The sequence below is a fragment of the Anabrus simplex genome, chromosome 4 (assembly GCF_040414725.1).
Source record: "Anabrus simplex isolate iqAnaSimp1 chromosome 4, ASM4041472v1, whole genome shotgun sequence".
NCBI classification, from domain to species: Eukaryota; Metazoa; Arthropoda; class Insecta; order Orthoptera; family Tettigoniidae; genus Anabrus; species Anabrus simplex.
Window position 1 is genome coordinate 27,465,508 of NC_090268.1, and position 17,697 is coordinate 27,483,204.

General features: G+C 41.1%; 1 protein-coding gene across 2 annotated transcripts in view; it reads right to left on the bottom strand.

Moving 5' to 3' along the window:
- Positions 1–16,386, bottom strand: part of LOC136872142 (tyrosine-protein kinase receptor torso-like) — a 128,413-nt gene extending 112,027 nt beyond the window's left edge. For both annotated transcript variants that reach the window (XM_068227445.1, XM_068227446.1), the window contains exons 1-4: positions 16,294–16,386; positions 13,829–13,968; positions 13,502–13,706; positions 5,123–5,295 (exon numbers count right to left, since the gene is read on the bottom strand). In XM_068227445.1, the coding sequence (XP_068083546.1) occupies positions 5,123–5,295; positions 13,502–13,706; positions 13,829–13,968; positions 16,294–16,369 (594 nt within the window). In that variant the 5' untranslated portion in view covers positions 16,370–16,386. The remainder of the gene's footprint in view (positions 1–5,122; positions 5,296–13,501; positions 13,707–13,828; positions 13,969–16,293) is intronic.
- Between the last annotated feature and the right edge of the window lie 1,311 nt (positions 16,387–17,697).

The window sequence follows — 17,697 nt, forward strand, 5'->3', positions numbered from 1 at the left end:
TACCAACCTACAGCAGCTGCTCTCCAAGTCAGTACTAGGCCACAAAAGTTAAGGAGCGAGCAGAACAAGCCCGCAATAACACCATTCTGTGCCTTCTGCGAAAGCAGGGGTCACTGGGCACAGGGATGCACACAAGTAGTCCTACCCCAAGCTAGGGTGGAGAAGCTCAAACTCTCCAAAAGATGCTTTCTGTGCCTCAATCGAGGTCACAACGTCCAGAACTGCAACAAGAAGGGCAGAGTGTCATGCTCTAAATGCAAACAACTTCACCACGTATCCGTCTGCAACCAGAGCCAATCCCAGTCAACTTCTGTCAGAAAGATTGAAACAGGGCCACCCAGTTTTTCATTTCTGCAGACAGCCCGTGTTCAGATACAAGGACCAAGAGGGGCACACAAAATCACACGATGCCTTCTAGACGCTGGAAGTCAATCAAGTTTTATTGCCACGTCATTATTGGACACTCTACAGCTACCAGTAATATGTACTCGAGACCTAGCAGTCACAGCCTTCGAAACAACTAGCAATAGCTTTCAGCCACGTCGACTCACCCAATTTGAAATTATCGGATTTTCGACAAAAACCGCCGTCACTATCACAGCTTTCGAAAGTGCCAACACTTATTCATCTCACCCAGCAGTCACTCTTAACCACAGCAATCTGCCACTCGCTGATCCAAAAACCAACGATGCAGATGACTTGCCGATTGAAATCCTTATTGGTGCAGACAATTATTGGAAAGTCGTGAAACTAGATCCACCACAGCCCATCACACCCTCTTTAGTCCTACTTCCAACAATCTTCGGTTGGGTCCTCACAGGCAACCGTTCTGGTACCACTGTCAATCATGTCATGACGAACCACGTCTCAGTCAACAATGACGAGATATCTGACGACTCCATGCGATGTTTTGGGGACCTCGAGACAATCGGCATTCGAGAGACGAAACACAGACAACTAGACGACACGGATGCTGCTATTCTTCAAGAGTTCCACGACAATTACCCCATTCATGACGGACGAAGAGTCGTATCCCTTCCTCGCAAACGGGATATAGTCTTATCCGATAATTTGGCAACAACCGAGGCAAGGTTTCGAACACTACAGAGACGGCTACATCAAGACACAACTTTCAAGAACATGTATCAGACGCTAATGTTGGACTACATGCTTCGAGAGCAAGTGGAACTAGCCCCCGATACCACAATCCCTGGAAATATGTTTTATCTGCCACACCATGCCATTAAGAAGGAGAAACGAGATGCCACTAAATGGAGAATAGTGTACGACGCTTCCTCTCACGAACCAGGATTCCCATCCCTCAACGATACCCTCCACATGGGTCCAAATCTCCTACCCGAAATTTTTGCCACCCTCTTAAGGTTTCGATTGCATCGAAAGGCCATCGCATGTGACGGTACCCAGGCGTTCCTCCAGCTAGCCCTCGACGAACAAGATAGAGATCTCACCAGATTTCTTTGGTACCGCATCGAAACCACTACAGACGGAACTTACACGACAACAGAGGACGTCGTAATGTACCGATTCACCCGGCTACCCTTTGGCCTCACCTGTAGCCCGTTCCTCCTCTCAGCCACTCTCCGTGAACTAGCTACCCTACACTACAACACTTATCCCACAGCAGCACCTCTCCTAGATGCTTGCACATTTATGGATGACTTCACTGCCAGCGTAGAAGACGACAATACGGCCGTTACTCTTTATTATGAACTGACAGCCCTCCTGCGCCACATTCGACTTCCACTCTCCAAATGGGTCACAAATTCTTTGCCATTAATGAACATTTGGAAAGCAGAAACTCGAGAAGTTGTACTGCAGACACGAGTATTAGGTATTGACTGGAATGCGGAATCAGACGAACTCTTTACAACCCCAAGTGACGTCACTGCAAAACTATCCACACAGCCAGCAACTAAACGACAGTTACTGAAAGCCACCGCACGCTTCTACGACCCACTTGGACTATTTTCACCCGTGTCAATCACTGCCAAAATCCTTTTCCAAGACACTTGGTGCCAAGGACTGGCATGGGAAGAAATTTTACCACCTAATCTCGCCCATCGATGGAACGATTGGCTCTCACACCTACAGTACCTCTCTCCAATCCGGATACCATGATGGATTGCCATTTCAAATTCCGGTACAGACATATCACTGCACGTGTTTTGCGACGCCTCCGAAAGAGCATGCGGTGCCGCATTGTACGTCCGGTCACTTGTCGACGACGCTTACACTGTTCGTTTAGTTTGCAGCAAGGCCAGACTGTCCCCTGTGAAGAAAGTGACTCTTCCCAGGCTTGAATTGTTAGCAGCCTTGGTCGGATCCCGACTTCTACATTATTTTTACGAAGCCACTGGAGTACCGTCCATCCCTGGCACGTTATGGAGCGATTCTACAGTCACACTGGGGTGGATAAGAAGTAATCCCAACCGTTGGAAGACATTTGTCTGTAACCGCGTGACTGAAATTTTGACTCATACCACGTCCAGTCAGTGGAGACACTGTCCCGGAATCAACAACCCAGCTGACCACCTTTCTAGAGGACTTCAAGCACACCAACTGGAGTCCTTGGACTCGTGGTGGCACGGACCTTCGTGGTTGAATGGACCTTCCTACTCATGGCCCAGAGATGTCACCCCCACTAATATGACTCTACCTGAGGAAAGGAAGACCACTCAAGTTCTTGCAACCACCACGCCAGAACCATTGTTTGCTGCCTCACGATTTAGTACATACTGGAAACTTTTAAGAGTTACCGCGTGGATTCTACGATTCGTGAAATGTTTGAAGGAGAAAACCAAGTGTTGTCACAATTTCACAGCCTCAGAAATGGAAGAAGCAAGAACGTACTGGATAAAGCAAGTTCAACAGGAATGCTTTGCTTCTGAACTGCAAGCCCTGAAGAATAATCTTCCACTAGCACGAGCTTCGAAGATCTTTCGCTACAATCCATTTCTACAACATTGTATCCTCCGACTAGGCAGACGGCTACAACATGCAGACATCTCGAGCAACGAAAAGCACCCAATATTTCTGGACGGCTCACACGCTTTCTGTAAACTTCTGATAAAACAAACTCACATAAGACTTCACCATCTAGGTGTTCCCGCTATCCTAACTGAACTACGCACAGAATTCTGGATCTTGCGAGCACGCCAAACAATCAAGAAGGTCTTACACACTTGCCTTCCGTGTAAAGTTGTTCACCGGAGGAGACCGACGGAATTAGAAGCACCACTTCCCCTGGATCGTCTACGTCCTTCCAGACCATTCGAAGTAACGGGACTAGACTTCGCAGGACCACCGTACGTTACTTCTGGCAACCTCATGAAGAAAGCCTACATTGCATTATTCACCTGTGCAACAACGCGTGCCTTACACTTGGAACTGTGCGGTGACATGTCGACAGACAAATTCCTACAGGCCTTGCAGAGGTTTATAGGCCGACGTGGTATACCACACACAATCTACAGCGACAACGCTCAAACATTCCATTCAGCGAACGCAGAGAACTGACAGCGGCACGGACACACCACTATATGGCCCAGCAAGGTATCACATGGAAATTCATTGCCCCATGTGCCGCTTGGTGGGGAGGATGGTGGGAAAGACTAATTGGCCTCACCAAGCGATGTCTACGGAAAATACTTGGACGTTCCACTATTGATGATGAAGAGCTACGGACTGTTTTGACTAGCATAGAAGCCGCATTAAACACAAGACCCTTGACGCAACATGATGCCAATGGTGGTGTATTGACTCCAGCCCACTTCCTCGTTGGCGATCGACTCACCACGATACCTACAGGACCAGAACCACCTAGGCGAGACCTTGTTAGAACCTTCAGACTACTCCAGCGAATGACTGACGACTTCTGGAAGCGTTGGAGTAAAGAGTATTTGCTACTATTGTGGAATTTTCACGAAGTTTGCCAGCCCAGAGACCACGGGTCAAGAATCAGGGTCGGTGACGTAGTTTTACTACAAGAGGATACACGCCCAAGACAAATGTGGAATAAAGCACGGGTCGAAGAATTACGCGAAGGACTTGACGGGAGAACTAGAACGGTTATTCTTCGCACCTCGGACGCAAACAATGTGACACGACCTGTCCAGCTGGTCATCCCACTCGAGATAGACCAGGGTGGAAAGGATGTTGGAGATTCATAGAAAAGGACTCGTACACACTCTAACGGCGTTATGTGATTCGGATATGCAATCTCCCCGTACATAGTTTAGTATTTCAAGTATGAGCTCCTGCTATCTAGCGGAGCTACTGGGAACTGCCATATCGCTTGTATTTATGCTTTTGTTTTGTACTGGTTTGGAGTAAGTAAGAATAAAGATGGCAGCCATGACGAAGTAAAGTGATTCAGTGTTTTATTTATTAGTGATATCCCCAACATATGGACTCAAAACATGTACCCTACATAACAAGGTAAATAGTAAAATACAGTCAACAGAAATGAAATTCATTAGAACAATGAACCAAAATACCAGGAAGGACAAGATTAGAACTGAAGCAAACAGGAAGGAGACTGGTATCAAAATACCTGTTACCGAGCTTTCAAGAAGAGCCAAGCTACAATGGTTTGGACATGTTATGAGGATGGACAGAACGAGAATAGCAAGGAATTACTTTGACAGAGAAGTGAAAGGGGAGAGGCAAGTTGGGAGCCAAGGAATCGATGGATCGAGACAGTGAAATCGGACGAATGTCAAGTGGACACAGAGGGACAGAAACTATACTTTGATAGGAAGCAAGCACTTGTATGCTGCACTTGGGAAACTGAAGCTGGAAAATGATGATGATGATGATGATGATGATGATGATGATGATGATGATGACGACAGCATAGTGACTGTACTGCATCAATATTTTTCTTTGCAATTAATACAATATTTTTAAAATTTGAAAGACAACATAAAATTAAAATTTAAAATGACTTTTTGAGATAACAACAATGAGGACATACACACTTCATATAAAGAAAACTTTTCCTTTCCTAGAAGTTTTTATGATCTGTGTATTTCTACTGCATCTGAGCCATTCTCCTATTTTATTATTCAAAATTCTAATCTTGAATATTTAATGAACATACCTTTCGTAAATAGTTCTGCAAGTCTCCAAGTGCACAATACTCCACAATGAGGCGCAGTGACTGTCTGTGTGTACAGCATCCAATAATGGAGACTATGTTGGGATGCTGGCCCACAGATTTAACCATGTTAATCTCTTGCTGGAACTGCCGTATGTCATCAGTAGTTGGATCATCTAAGCACAGAAAGAACCTACATACTTCATATCTAATATAAACATTTATCAACAGAATTCTTTTGATGCTATTTGTACAAGTTCATGTCATGACAGACAGTTTAGCAAAAAGTGGCCTGAATTAGGCAGTTAAGTTATAGGATATTTTGTTATAATGAATATAACCTTTTTTTTTGTTTGTTTCTGGAGAAGCAAAACTTCAGAAAATCAACTACAATTTTCCCAGAGTAGAATTATATATTGAAGAAAATTGTGAAAGAATTGCAAGATTGGGATTCATAAGACATTTACAGGGAAGATTATCTCCGATGACTCTGAAGAAATACACTGCTCTTTAGAGCTTACTTCACATAAAATCTGTGTGAGCATCCCAGTCATCTTTGGATCTAGATTTATTCCCAGTGGTTTTATGGGTTCAATACTGTATTATAATTTAATAGATTTTTACTTAAATTAAATACCATTATCTGCAGCTTTTAATCATTTACCAAGAACTTATTTGCAGATAACCATTTGACTGCCAGGCAATGTTTCTTTACTTGGTTCATTGAGTTCTTTGACTGCATTACCCTGAAAAGACCTAGTGGTTTTTTTTTTTTTTTTTTTTTTGGTCTTTCATAAAACATGCATGCACTGTTGCTGCAGACATACGCTACTGCAGAGTCAACTGCGAACAGGTTAATATGCACTGGTTATCACAAGTATATGCCATATCTTGCCATCATGTGTGAGTGAAGACCACATTAAAAATGCAACACTTGTAATGCCTCAACAGCAGATTATAACTACTTGAAAATGCAGCACTTTCAATGTTTCATCTATGGATTGTAATGCAACACTTTCAACAATCTGAGGTCATGTGCTCAGAGATTCAATTAGATGACAGACTGCACGGCGCAAACCAATCGGAGGCCGCTCACTTGGATATAAATACAGCTCTGTCCCAAGCGACCATCGCAGTAGCCAGCGGGAAACAGGAGAGAGTACTTAGACGACGCCACAGAAGATGACCACTGCAGTAGTAATCGAAATTTCTGGCAGGAATGAGAGGAGTGGACCACGGCAGAATAGCCCAGAAGATTTTTATCATATAGAGCTTCAGTCACCTCCACATCCAGGTGCACCAAGCCATATTTGATGATCATGTCACAACCAGATTCCTGAACTGTTTGCCTGTCCTTTAATTCCTAGTACCCTTGAATGAGGGACTCTGAGGTTTGACATTATCAGTGTTTTACTGCTGTTCCAACATGTCCCACAGATTTTCATTGGGGTTCAAGTCAGGTGATTTTGCAGGCCAATTGAGATATAATAGGGTGGAGGAGTGTTCATAAAACCAGTCACATATGCGTCCAGCCTGATGATAATGATAATGATTATAAATAATAAGAACAAATGAGCAGAAAGTAAGGTCACTGGACAAAAAAATTAGTCACCCCTGGAGAAATCATTACAAGCGTCATTTAATACCATGTAACTCCACCTCTGGACTTGACAGCCACCTGGATTTGGTTACAAAGCGAGTCCACAAGGTTGTGCAGGTACGTCTCATACAGGTTAAGCCACTCACGGAGGATTTGATCGTGCAATTCCAACAAATTGCGGGGATACTGATATCTGCGTTTTACCCACTGTTCCAACATGTCCCACAGATCTTCAATGGGGTTCAAATTACGTGATTTTGCAGGCCAAAACCAAACCAAACCCCATGGCACTACAGCCCTTGAAGGGCCTTGGCCTACCAAGCGACCGCTGCTCAGCCCGAAGGCCTGCAGATTACGAGGTGTCGTGTGGTCAGCACGACGAATCCTCTCGGCCGTTATTCTTGGCTGTCTAGACCGGGGCCGCTATCTCACCGTCAGATAGCTCCTCAATTCTAATCACGTAGGCTGAGTGGACCTCGAACCAGCCCTCAGGTCCAGGTAAAAATCCCTGTCCTGGCCGGGAATCGAACCCGGGGCTTCCGGGTAAGAGGCAGGCACGCTACCCCTACACCACGGGGCCGGCATTTTGCAGGCCAATTGAGAAGTAATAGGGTGGGGGAGTGTTCATCAAGCTGGTCATATATGTGTCCAGCCCAATGAATTTCACTGTTGTCACCTTGAAAAATCGGGGTATCAATAGCATACTCATACGCGTACCTCATCATCCAGAATGTTTAAATAAACATGCTGGTCCATGTTAGTGGTGACTTCAGTGAGCGGGCGCAATTAAAAACACTCCCAAAACATCACAGACCCATTTTCGACTTGAACCTGACCTTGCACACATCCAGGATGAAATGCTTCATTCGGCCTTTGGTGCACTCTACGATGTGCATCATTGAAATACAGGCAAAAAAAGTGATTTGTCAGACCACATTATGTTCCGCCAGTCAGCTACTATCCACATTCAATGATTTCTAGTCCATTAGAGTCGTGCAGCTTTATGTGCCTGTGTGAGCAATGCCTTCTTGCAAGGTGACCGACTTCAAATGTTCGTTGCATGCAGTTCCCATCGCAATGTTCTCTCACTAACAGGTTGGGATAGACCTTTAATTCACTGACTGCAGCAATTTCTGTCGGGTTTGGAAGCAATTTTCATTCACAAGCCAAGAAACGCGCCTTCGGTCCCTCTCAGTCAGGATCATTTTCCGACCACAGTTCTGACGTTGTGTTTTGTGACCATGTGTAGTACACCACTGCTTGTAGAAAAGTTGAACAGTCTGCTGTGAAACACCAACAAATCCATCAACTTCCCGCACTGCATGGTCATGGGCACGGCCAAACACGATTGCCCCCCTTTTGCCACTCTGTAACATCTACCCATGTTGACGTACACTGTCCGCTCGAAACATCAATGTCTCGCTGATCGCTACTCCTTATGCTCGCGTAGAGGCAGTGCGCATGTGGTTGAGCACAGGTCTCGTTTGTCACCTGTACAGGCTTAACAATCCATCTGTGCGTGCATACAAGGCAACAATTTTTTTGTCCAGTGAGCTTATTTTGTAATAAAGAAAAGTTATGAATTAAATAACATTGTTTATTAATTTTTTATTCTGTGTATTTAATGTGCACATACTCTCTTACCAATGACTGGCATAAATTCTACTTTCTCATCCAAGGTGTAACTTTTCTCTTTCCACATTTCCCTCGGCGGACTGACAGCAGCATACAATAAATTTCTACTGATTCAACTGAGGTGGTTATAACTCAATACGAAATATCAGCTTGCAGAATCATTTTCATTTGTCTTGTTTTCATAACTTGTTTACTGTTAAAACGGATGCATGTTCTATGACCCAAACATGTGTCTTGTAATCTTTCTACTTTAGCTTTATGCCCCATGGTCACTTTCCATGCTGTTGCTTCACCATAACACCTCTGCGGTATCTGCAACTAAAGTTCTGTCACGAACAATGCCGACTATAATGTGTCATATTTCTAACTCTCCTGCCTTTTGATCAGTGGAAGTGCATATGTTGGCAACATTATTTTAACTCTGAAATGGCGAATGGCTTTTAGTGCCGGGAGTGTCCTAGGGCATGTTCGGCTCACCAGGTGCAAGTCTTTTTATTTGATGCCCTGTGCGTCATGATGAGGATGAAATGATGATGAAGATGACACATATACCCAGTCCCCGTGCCAGCGAAATTAACCAATGACGGTTAAAATTCCCGACCCTGCCGGGAATCAAACCCGGGACCCTCTGACCAAAGGCCATGGAGACAGACCTGTTGTTGTTCGAGACATCAGTCCACAGACTGGTTTGATGCTGCTCTCAATGCCACTCTATCCCGTGGTAACCTAATTATTTCTAAGTAACTGCTGCATCCCACATCTGCTCTAATCTGCTTTCCATATTCGTATCATGGTCTACACCTACCGTTCTTACCGCTTACATTTCCCTCAAAAACCAACTGCACAAGTTCTGGATGTCCTAAGATGTGTCCTATCATTCTATATTTTCTTCTGGTCAAATTTAGCCTCAACGATCTCCTCTCGCCAATTCATTTCAGTATCTCTTCATTTGTGATTCGATCTATCCATCTCACCTTCAGCATTCTTCTGTAACACCGCATTTCAAAAGCTTCTATCCTCTTTCTTTCTGAGCTAGTTATTGTTCATGTTTCACTTCCATACAATGCCACGCTCCAGATGAAAGTCTTAAAAATCATCTTTCTAATTCCTATATCAATGTTTAAAGTGAGCAAATTTCTTTTCTTAAGAAAGCTCGTCCTTGCTTGTGCTAGTCTGCATTTTATATCCTCCTTAATTCTTCCACCGTTAGTTATTTTACTGCCCAAGTAACAATATTCATCTACTTCCGTTAAGACTTCATTTCCTAATCTAATATTTCCTGCATCACCTGACTTCGTTCGACTGCACTCCATTACTTTTGTTTTGGACTTATTTATTTTCATCCTGTAGTCCTTACCCAAGACTCTATCCATACCATTCAGCAATTTCTCTAGATCTTCTGCATACTCAGAGAAAATAACAATATCATCGGCAAATCTCCTTGGATTGCGATTCCCTTCCCAAATTCCTCTTTATTTCCTTTACTGCCCATTCTACATAAGCATTGAAAAGGAGGGGGACAAACTGCAACCTTGCCTCACTCCTTTCTGGATTGCTGCTTCTTTTTCAAAGCCCTCGATTCTTATCACTGTGGACTGATTTTTATACAGATTGTAGATAATTTTTCGTTCTCGGTATGTGATTCCAGTCACCTTCAGAATCTCAAATAGCTTGGTCCAATCAACATTATCAAATAAAACTACATTTAACAAAAACTAAAATATATAACACCAAATAACATACAAATGAGGTTTAATGAACATGTTTTTAATTTAATTTCAGAAATGTACACGTAAAAGAGAATCGTGCAGAACTGAGTTATGTACAAATAAATTTCAACTGTATTCATGTCAACTGGTATCCTCATAAGGGCATGTGTTGCAGAGTTTTGGTGCTTTTCTTACACAGTGTTCTTGTACTTCTGTCAATTTTGAAAAGGCTGATGTTTAGGAGTAAATACCCTGCATTAAATTTTGCTTCAGGCTCAGTAAAACTGTGTCTGAAACCCAGTGAATGCTGAAAGAAACTTTTGGTAACCAAGCTTTAAAACAAGCAAGAGCATTTTAATGGTGTAAGTGTTTCAAAGAAGGCTGAGAATCTGATAATGATGATGATGATACATGTTGTTAAAAGGGGCCTAACATCAAGGTCATCTGCCCCTAATGGTACGAAATGAGACTGAATTCACAGCAATTATAATAAGAAGTATTTCTTGTGAATACTTGGACAAGAAATACTTCTTATTATAATTGCTGTGAATAACATCATTCAATACAGAACCACCATGAGGATAATAACCTGTAATGAGACTGAATGTAATAACAATTTAAAATTCCAAAATTCATCCACTGACCAGAACTCAAAACTTGATGATGAAGAATGAATGGATGAATGTGAATGTAAGATAATCAGCAGATCCAACTCACAATACTACTCCAAAATCAGTCCACTGACTAGAATTCAAAAAGATGATGATGAATAATGATTATGAACTTAAAACAATCAGTGGATCCAAAGCACCTTCCCAGAAACTTACAAACAAGGGGCTGCTTTCAAAGGACAATCCTGGTCAACGGCCCCTCATGATGGTATTTATTGCTAGTGAAGTAGAACCATGGTATTTCTCAAGTAATGGTACTAATCACAAGTAATGCAGACTCGCTGTGCTTCTCACATTGTGGTACTACTCACACGTAACGTACTACGTACTGGTAGTGCAGACCTACGGTGTTTCTCACTAATGGCGCCACTCATAGGAAACGCAAACCCATAGTGTTCCTCACATAGTGTGTACTATTCACAGGCAACAAGGACCCACAGCATCGCTCTTATAGTGGTACTAATCAAAGACAGCGGCCAGACCCGTGGTGTTCAAAATGCAGACCCATGATGTCCACAACCAGATGCTGAAACATCCCAGTGAGTGTAGCTTCATTTTTTCTCCTTGGGGTGTTCCAACCGAACTTGGAGAGAGGGGAGCCTCCGACATAGTGGTGGATACTATACACGGGTACTGTAAACACACAGCGATCCACCCACAGACCCAGGGTATTCCTCACGTAGTGGTACTAATTGCAAGAAAAGTCAACTCATGGTGTTCCTCGCGTGATGGTATTAATCACAGGTAATCTCATGGTTCAAAAATTAGCATCCCTTGTCGCCCCTTTTTAGTCGCCTTTTACAAGAGGCAGGGATACCGTGGGTGTATTCCTCATCTGCGTCCCCCACCCCAGGGGTCTGGGAATTTATTGATAAGTTTAATATTAGGGTTAACCATCACCATGCACATCCCAAAATGCCAACAGGAAGTTTTACAAAAATGTTCTGAGATGACTGAGGAAGGATGTGATGCACATGTGGGATTTGATTATTTATTATGAACAGAGGTATTCATTTTACTACTACTACTACTACTACTACTAAACCAAACCCCATGGCACTACAGCTCTTGAAGAGCCTTGGCCTACCAAGCGACCGCTGCTTAGCCCGAAGGCCTGCAGATTACGAGGTGTCGTGTGGTCAGCACGATGAATCCTCTCGGCCGTTATTCTTGGCTTTCTAGACCAGGACCGCTATCTCACCATCACATAGCTCCTCGATTCTAATCACGTAGGCTGAGTGAACCTCGAACCAGTCATCAGGTATAGGTAAAAATCCCTGACCTGGCCGGGAATCGAACCCGGGGCCTCTGGGTTAGAGGCAGGCATGCTACCCCTACACCACGGGTACTCCTTTTTTTTTTTTTTTTTGCTAGTTGCTTTACGTTGCACCGACATAGATACATCTTATGGCGACGATGGGACAGGAGAGAGCTAGGAATGGAAAGGAAGCGGCTGTGGCCTTAATTAAGGTACAGCCCCAGCATTTGCCTGGTGTGAAAATGGGAAACCACAGAAAATCATTTTCAGGGCTGCCGACAGTGGGGTTCAAAGCTACTAACTCCCGAATACTGGATACTGGCCGCAATTAAGCGACTGCAGCTATTGAGCTCGGTACGGGTACTACTACAACATACATATTTACAAAACACACATGAGAAAAAAACAACATTAAAACAGAAAAGTGTTTATACATTTGAAACAATACAGATGTTGGTTCCCATAGGGAACCTGAAATATGTATTCCGAATTAGTAAATTTATAATACCAATATACAGTAGTTGGTCCGTTATTGGACATTATAAATTTTTCAGCTAACTCATTCCTGGTTGCCAGCGTTTTGCCCCAGTGTGCTGAGTTGGGCTCATCAGTTGGTAAATATCACATCCACCATGGTAGGCACTAGCCATGCGTCTTGGTGGGTGTGCTATTTACCAACTTAGCATAATGGGGCGAAACGCTGGCAACCAGGAATGAGTTAGCTGGAAAATTTATAATGTCCAATAACGGACCAACTATATTGGTATTATACATCTGAAATGACTGAAGGACGGAAGTATAACTTTCAGCTGACAAATGCGCAGAACAGGATAAAAGGAACACTCTGACTATGAAGTGTCCATAACATATCTACAAATTTTACCAGCTGGCGACTGGAATACATCCACCAACCCGCTAATTTCATTAACAACAGACTGGTTACTGCATCATGACAATGCTCTTGTACACTCCTTGCTCACTGCAAGGGACTTTCTGACAAGATACAATGTCATCACTAAAATATCACAGAAACTGAACCCACTTTTAAACCATGACCACCATTCTGTAAGCCCCTACTCACCTGATCTAAACCCCTGCAACTTCTCTCTTTGCCCTGAAATGAAACTCTGGTTGAGAGGGTGACTTTTTGACTTCACTGAAGAGATTCAAACAAAATTGCAGGCAGTGCTGAATACTATGAAACCAGAAGACTTCTGTGAGTGCTTCCAAAAATGGGAAAATTGCTGGAATTGCTGTATTCAAACCCAGAGCAATTATTTTGAAGGTGATGGTGTAAATTGGCATTACAAAAGTATTCATGTTTTATGAAAAATTCTTGGAAATTCTGTGTAGCACCTTGTAGATAAGGAAACAAATGAGGTGTTGGTGTATAAGTTGTCGTTATGGAGTTTGTTATCATTATACTTTTATTTATTTATTCAAAGTGGCAAATTAGAAATAGAAGTGACATAATTATGGAGTACAGTATCGTATCTGCAGGTTAATTACCCCTGAGCATCTTCACAGCCACTTCCATCAAAGGTTCTAGTTGACTGTGTCCCTGAAGCAGACCCTTTCGTACAATTCCAAAAGCTCCTTCACCAAGAACATCTCCAAGCAGAAGACGGTCTTCTGAGATCTCCCATTCATCTGGTATAAATAATCCTGCAGATTCATGTGCCTTGATCTCTTTAGAAGCTTGTTTCTCAAGGCCCTAGGAAACAATTAATTACCAGCATGTAAGATAATTATGAACAGTTTGATACCAAGGACTGAAATGGTCTGTGTACATATTGATCAAATGGTTTCACTGTATAAGTAAATGCATCATCTTACCTCAAAATACTGATGCCGTCTCTCATTTTCTTTGCGCTTTTTATAGTTTCGGTACAGGAAAATGGTGACCGCTATGGCTGTAGTTGTTATCAAGAGAATAGGCAAGTAGATGGCCAATGCCAACTGCCCATTCGAATTTGCTGAGAACAAGAAGTAATAACATGGGCTAGACTAAAATGACAAACGTACGGAATATTTTTATTTACAAAACTACCTCCCAATGGAGGTAGCCCCAAAGGATTTACTATACCCACAAAACAATAATAATTAACATTAAACTTGTAATTACAACATTAAAATATAATATGATATAAATTTCACACAACACCTAGAGGTGTGGATTAAGATGGTGATTCAGAATTTGTCAACTCTTCTTTAGTACTATGGTGACTATCTCATTTCGTACGGAAGTTGGAATGTGATTTTTTTAAATACCTAAAATATGTGTGTTCCTATCAGTGGACCTATTACATCAATGCAATTCTTTGAAATAATTAACAGTAGGTTCATAGATAGCCTTTCCTTTTCTTTATCTACCTCCTCAGCTTGTTGAAGACGAACCTCAAATTATTAAAAAGCAATTTTCTATACAACAAACTTAAATTTCAAACAGTACCTGTATTTTTGGCAATTGTACTGATAAACGAACATACTCATTTAGATAAGTTTTTTTTTAAACTACAGAAATGTTATGCATAAATCTACTTATTTGCAACAAAAAGTTTTAACTTGATTAACTTCCTTGTTTATTTTTCCTTGAACTGTCTTTATGTTAAGCCCAAACCAAATATTGCCATATTTCTAACCAAGAGAAAACATGAAGGTAGTTGACTCTGAATTTTCTGCATAATAGATCAAAGGTGTGATTTTGCTTGCATTTTTAATATGATTATTTTCTGATCAATGATTGAGAGGTACTATTCACCTCCAAATTGCAGAGCAAAAAAATCTCATTTAGTGCAATTCAATTCTGAACAACATTAATTGACTTTTTAAGGAAAAAAAGGGAAAATATTATGGACATTCAAGGAAATAAATTCCTCATTAAAGTGAATGGGTGAGATTCCACCTTTTGATCAAATTAAACTGAGAGTCATAATGTAGCTTACATGCAGTCTAATCAAAAAGTGGAAAGAAGGAAAAGAATCAAGTAATTTCCATGGCACTATTGGAAGTTGAAGTTCAGAGTGAGTTTTAAAAGGAAAAATATTCTGCTTGTAACCAATTTGCTTTTGTAACACTAGGTACAAGTGATAAAATAATCATAGAGGCAAAAAAAAAAAAAAAAAAAAGATTTCCCCTTTGTTTTGTTATTGCACAATACTAAATGAAGAAATTAAGGAGTACAAAAAGAGATGGCCAGCTCATTTGAAGTAAGTAAGTACAAACATCTGACTTTCAAAATAGAGGAACCATGGTATGTTGCAGTGGAATCTTTTCCTTTATAATCTCACCCATTCAATTATAATTTAGATATCTGTTGTTGACTGGTTTGTCTTGAGGATGTGGTTGTTATTATAAGGAGCAATAATATCTCTTTTTAAACTATTAATCAGTAGAGAAAGAGATCTGATCCTTCGAAGATCCTCGTAAATTCCTAAATTGGATTAATATTTTGTAGACTCTTTGCATTTCCAAACCCAGTGAGATAAAGAAAGAAAAGATTCCATTGACTTTAAATTGACCCAGGAGCCAGAATATTAATACTACTTGGTAATATATATTACAGTATGGTGACTAACATACATACAAACAAATATGTAACAATACATTTTTCAATCTCAGTAATAGTTTTGTAATCAAACACTTTTTTTTTTAGACATAATATGGGCTTTTGGGTTTATGCTGTGTCAAGAAAACAAAGTGAAACTCTTTACGTTTCGCAGAGACTGTAGAAGTCTTCCTCGTGAACAGTCGAGATTTTCTTCTGCAGACATGGAGCAAAGTTCTCTGCAAAATGCAAAAAGTTTCACCTTGTTTTCTTGACACAGCATAAGCCCAAAAGTATCACTGTTAACCGTTTTTTTTTTTTTTTTTTTTTTTTTTTTTTTTTTTTTTTTTTAGTTTACCGAAAACTACTGCAGGTGGAATCTCTTCTTTTTTAAACTCTCCCATTCAATTTTAAGAAAGATTTTATTTGTTCTACTCTTTCTATTGTGGTTACGCCACTGTACAGACTACCTGTATCTCCTACTGTGTCATTTCTTACATGATTACCATTCTAACAAGATGTTCAATTAAACAATTTGGATATACATCTTCATTTTCAATTGAATTCCTTGTAGATATAGAGTTGTTTGCTGATGCAGCTGTGATTTTCTTCCAATTTTTTTCTTAAAAATAGGTATGGACAGAACATAATCATAGATGAAACGGTTAATTTTAAATATTCAACGTTTTATTAAACTACTGTACTTCAGTTTTTAGTAGTGTCTTTAAGGGTGAGATACATGTCATAAACTTACCAGAAGGTAAATGCCGATGTAAGGAACATTTTCTACTTCCCCTTCCTCCTGCAGAAATGGGAGTCAAGCACATCATGTACAGAGTATTGCTTTTTATTTTCTGGAACCTGATGCTAGTTATATTCTGTAACAAAAATGTATGTTCAATCAGTAGCGGTGACTGGGGATTAGAAGTGGGGGGGGTAAAAAAATATGCAGACAACCGAAAGTAGCTGGGTTGAGGGATATAGCGCACAGAGGGGGGGCGGGGGGGAGGAGGTTATACACATCAAAACTGAACCAAAAAGCTACAAAATGGTAAGTTTTTGATGCTCTTTGAGCAAACTTCGACAGAAAGGTAAAGGTTCACAGTTTACCAACTTAAGTGCGGCAATTTGAGATTTTGATTCAATACTATACTTTCATAAATGAAACAATATTACACACGTATTACAATTAAATAGAAGTACGGCGTGATAGTTAAAAAATCATTTAGTATTTGACTACACACTAAGAAGCTAACAGACAATATTAAAGAGAATGCCAGACTGACGAATGCACGTGGCAAGCACGTGAATCATACCTCAGTGTCCACGACCTTGGCAAAAAATATACCCCTGCTACCCTTCCTCATAGCATTTGCAAAGTCTCCACTACTTGCTGTAGCGCTATACAAATCGGTTAGCCGCGACGAACTACATTTTGTACGTATTTTCAATAGTAATTTTGTTAATAATTAAAAATTTGCACAGATTTTTAAATAAATCCTATAATTCCTAGTTTCAGCTGGCTAAAATGGAATAAAAATATAATGTTTTCTCTGCAAAGTGGGGGGCGCTACTGTGTTCAATATTCTACAACTAATGAAATATTTCTAAACAAACCATTTCATTAAGTCAAATCATTTCAGAAATCAATATGTACAGTCTTGATTACTCGTTTAGCCAAGTCCCAGCAGAGGTTTTAAACACTGGGCAAGTTGGCTGCATGGTTAAGGGCACACAGCTGTGAGCTTGCATCCGGGAGATAGTGGGTTTGAACCCTTCTTTTGGTAGCCCTGAGGATGATTACCCATGGTTCCCCATGTTCACACCAGGAAAATGCTGGGGCTGTACCTTAATTAAGGCCACAGCCACTTCCTTCTCACTCCTAGGCCTTTCTTTCCAATCCCTTCATTGCCAAAGACCTATCTGTGGCGGTGCAACATCAAGCAAATTGTAATTGAGGGTTTACACAAGAGCCATTATGGCATCAGGGATTATAAGATCTTGTTTTTTCTTCCATTATCCTGATCCTCACTGCTCAAAGAGATGAGGATGTCACCATACACGGAAAGCATCATATTAGTACAAGGGGAGAGACACTTAGAAGAGAAGCATGGGACTGTAAAAAGAACTAAGAAATTTAAATATCTGGGGGAATGGA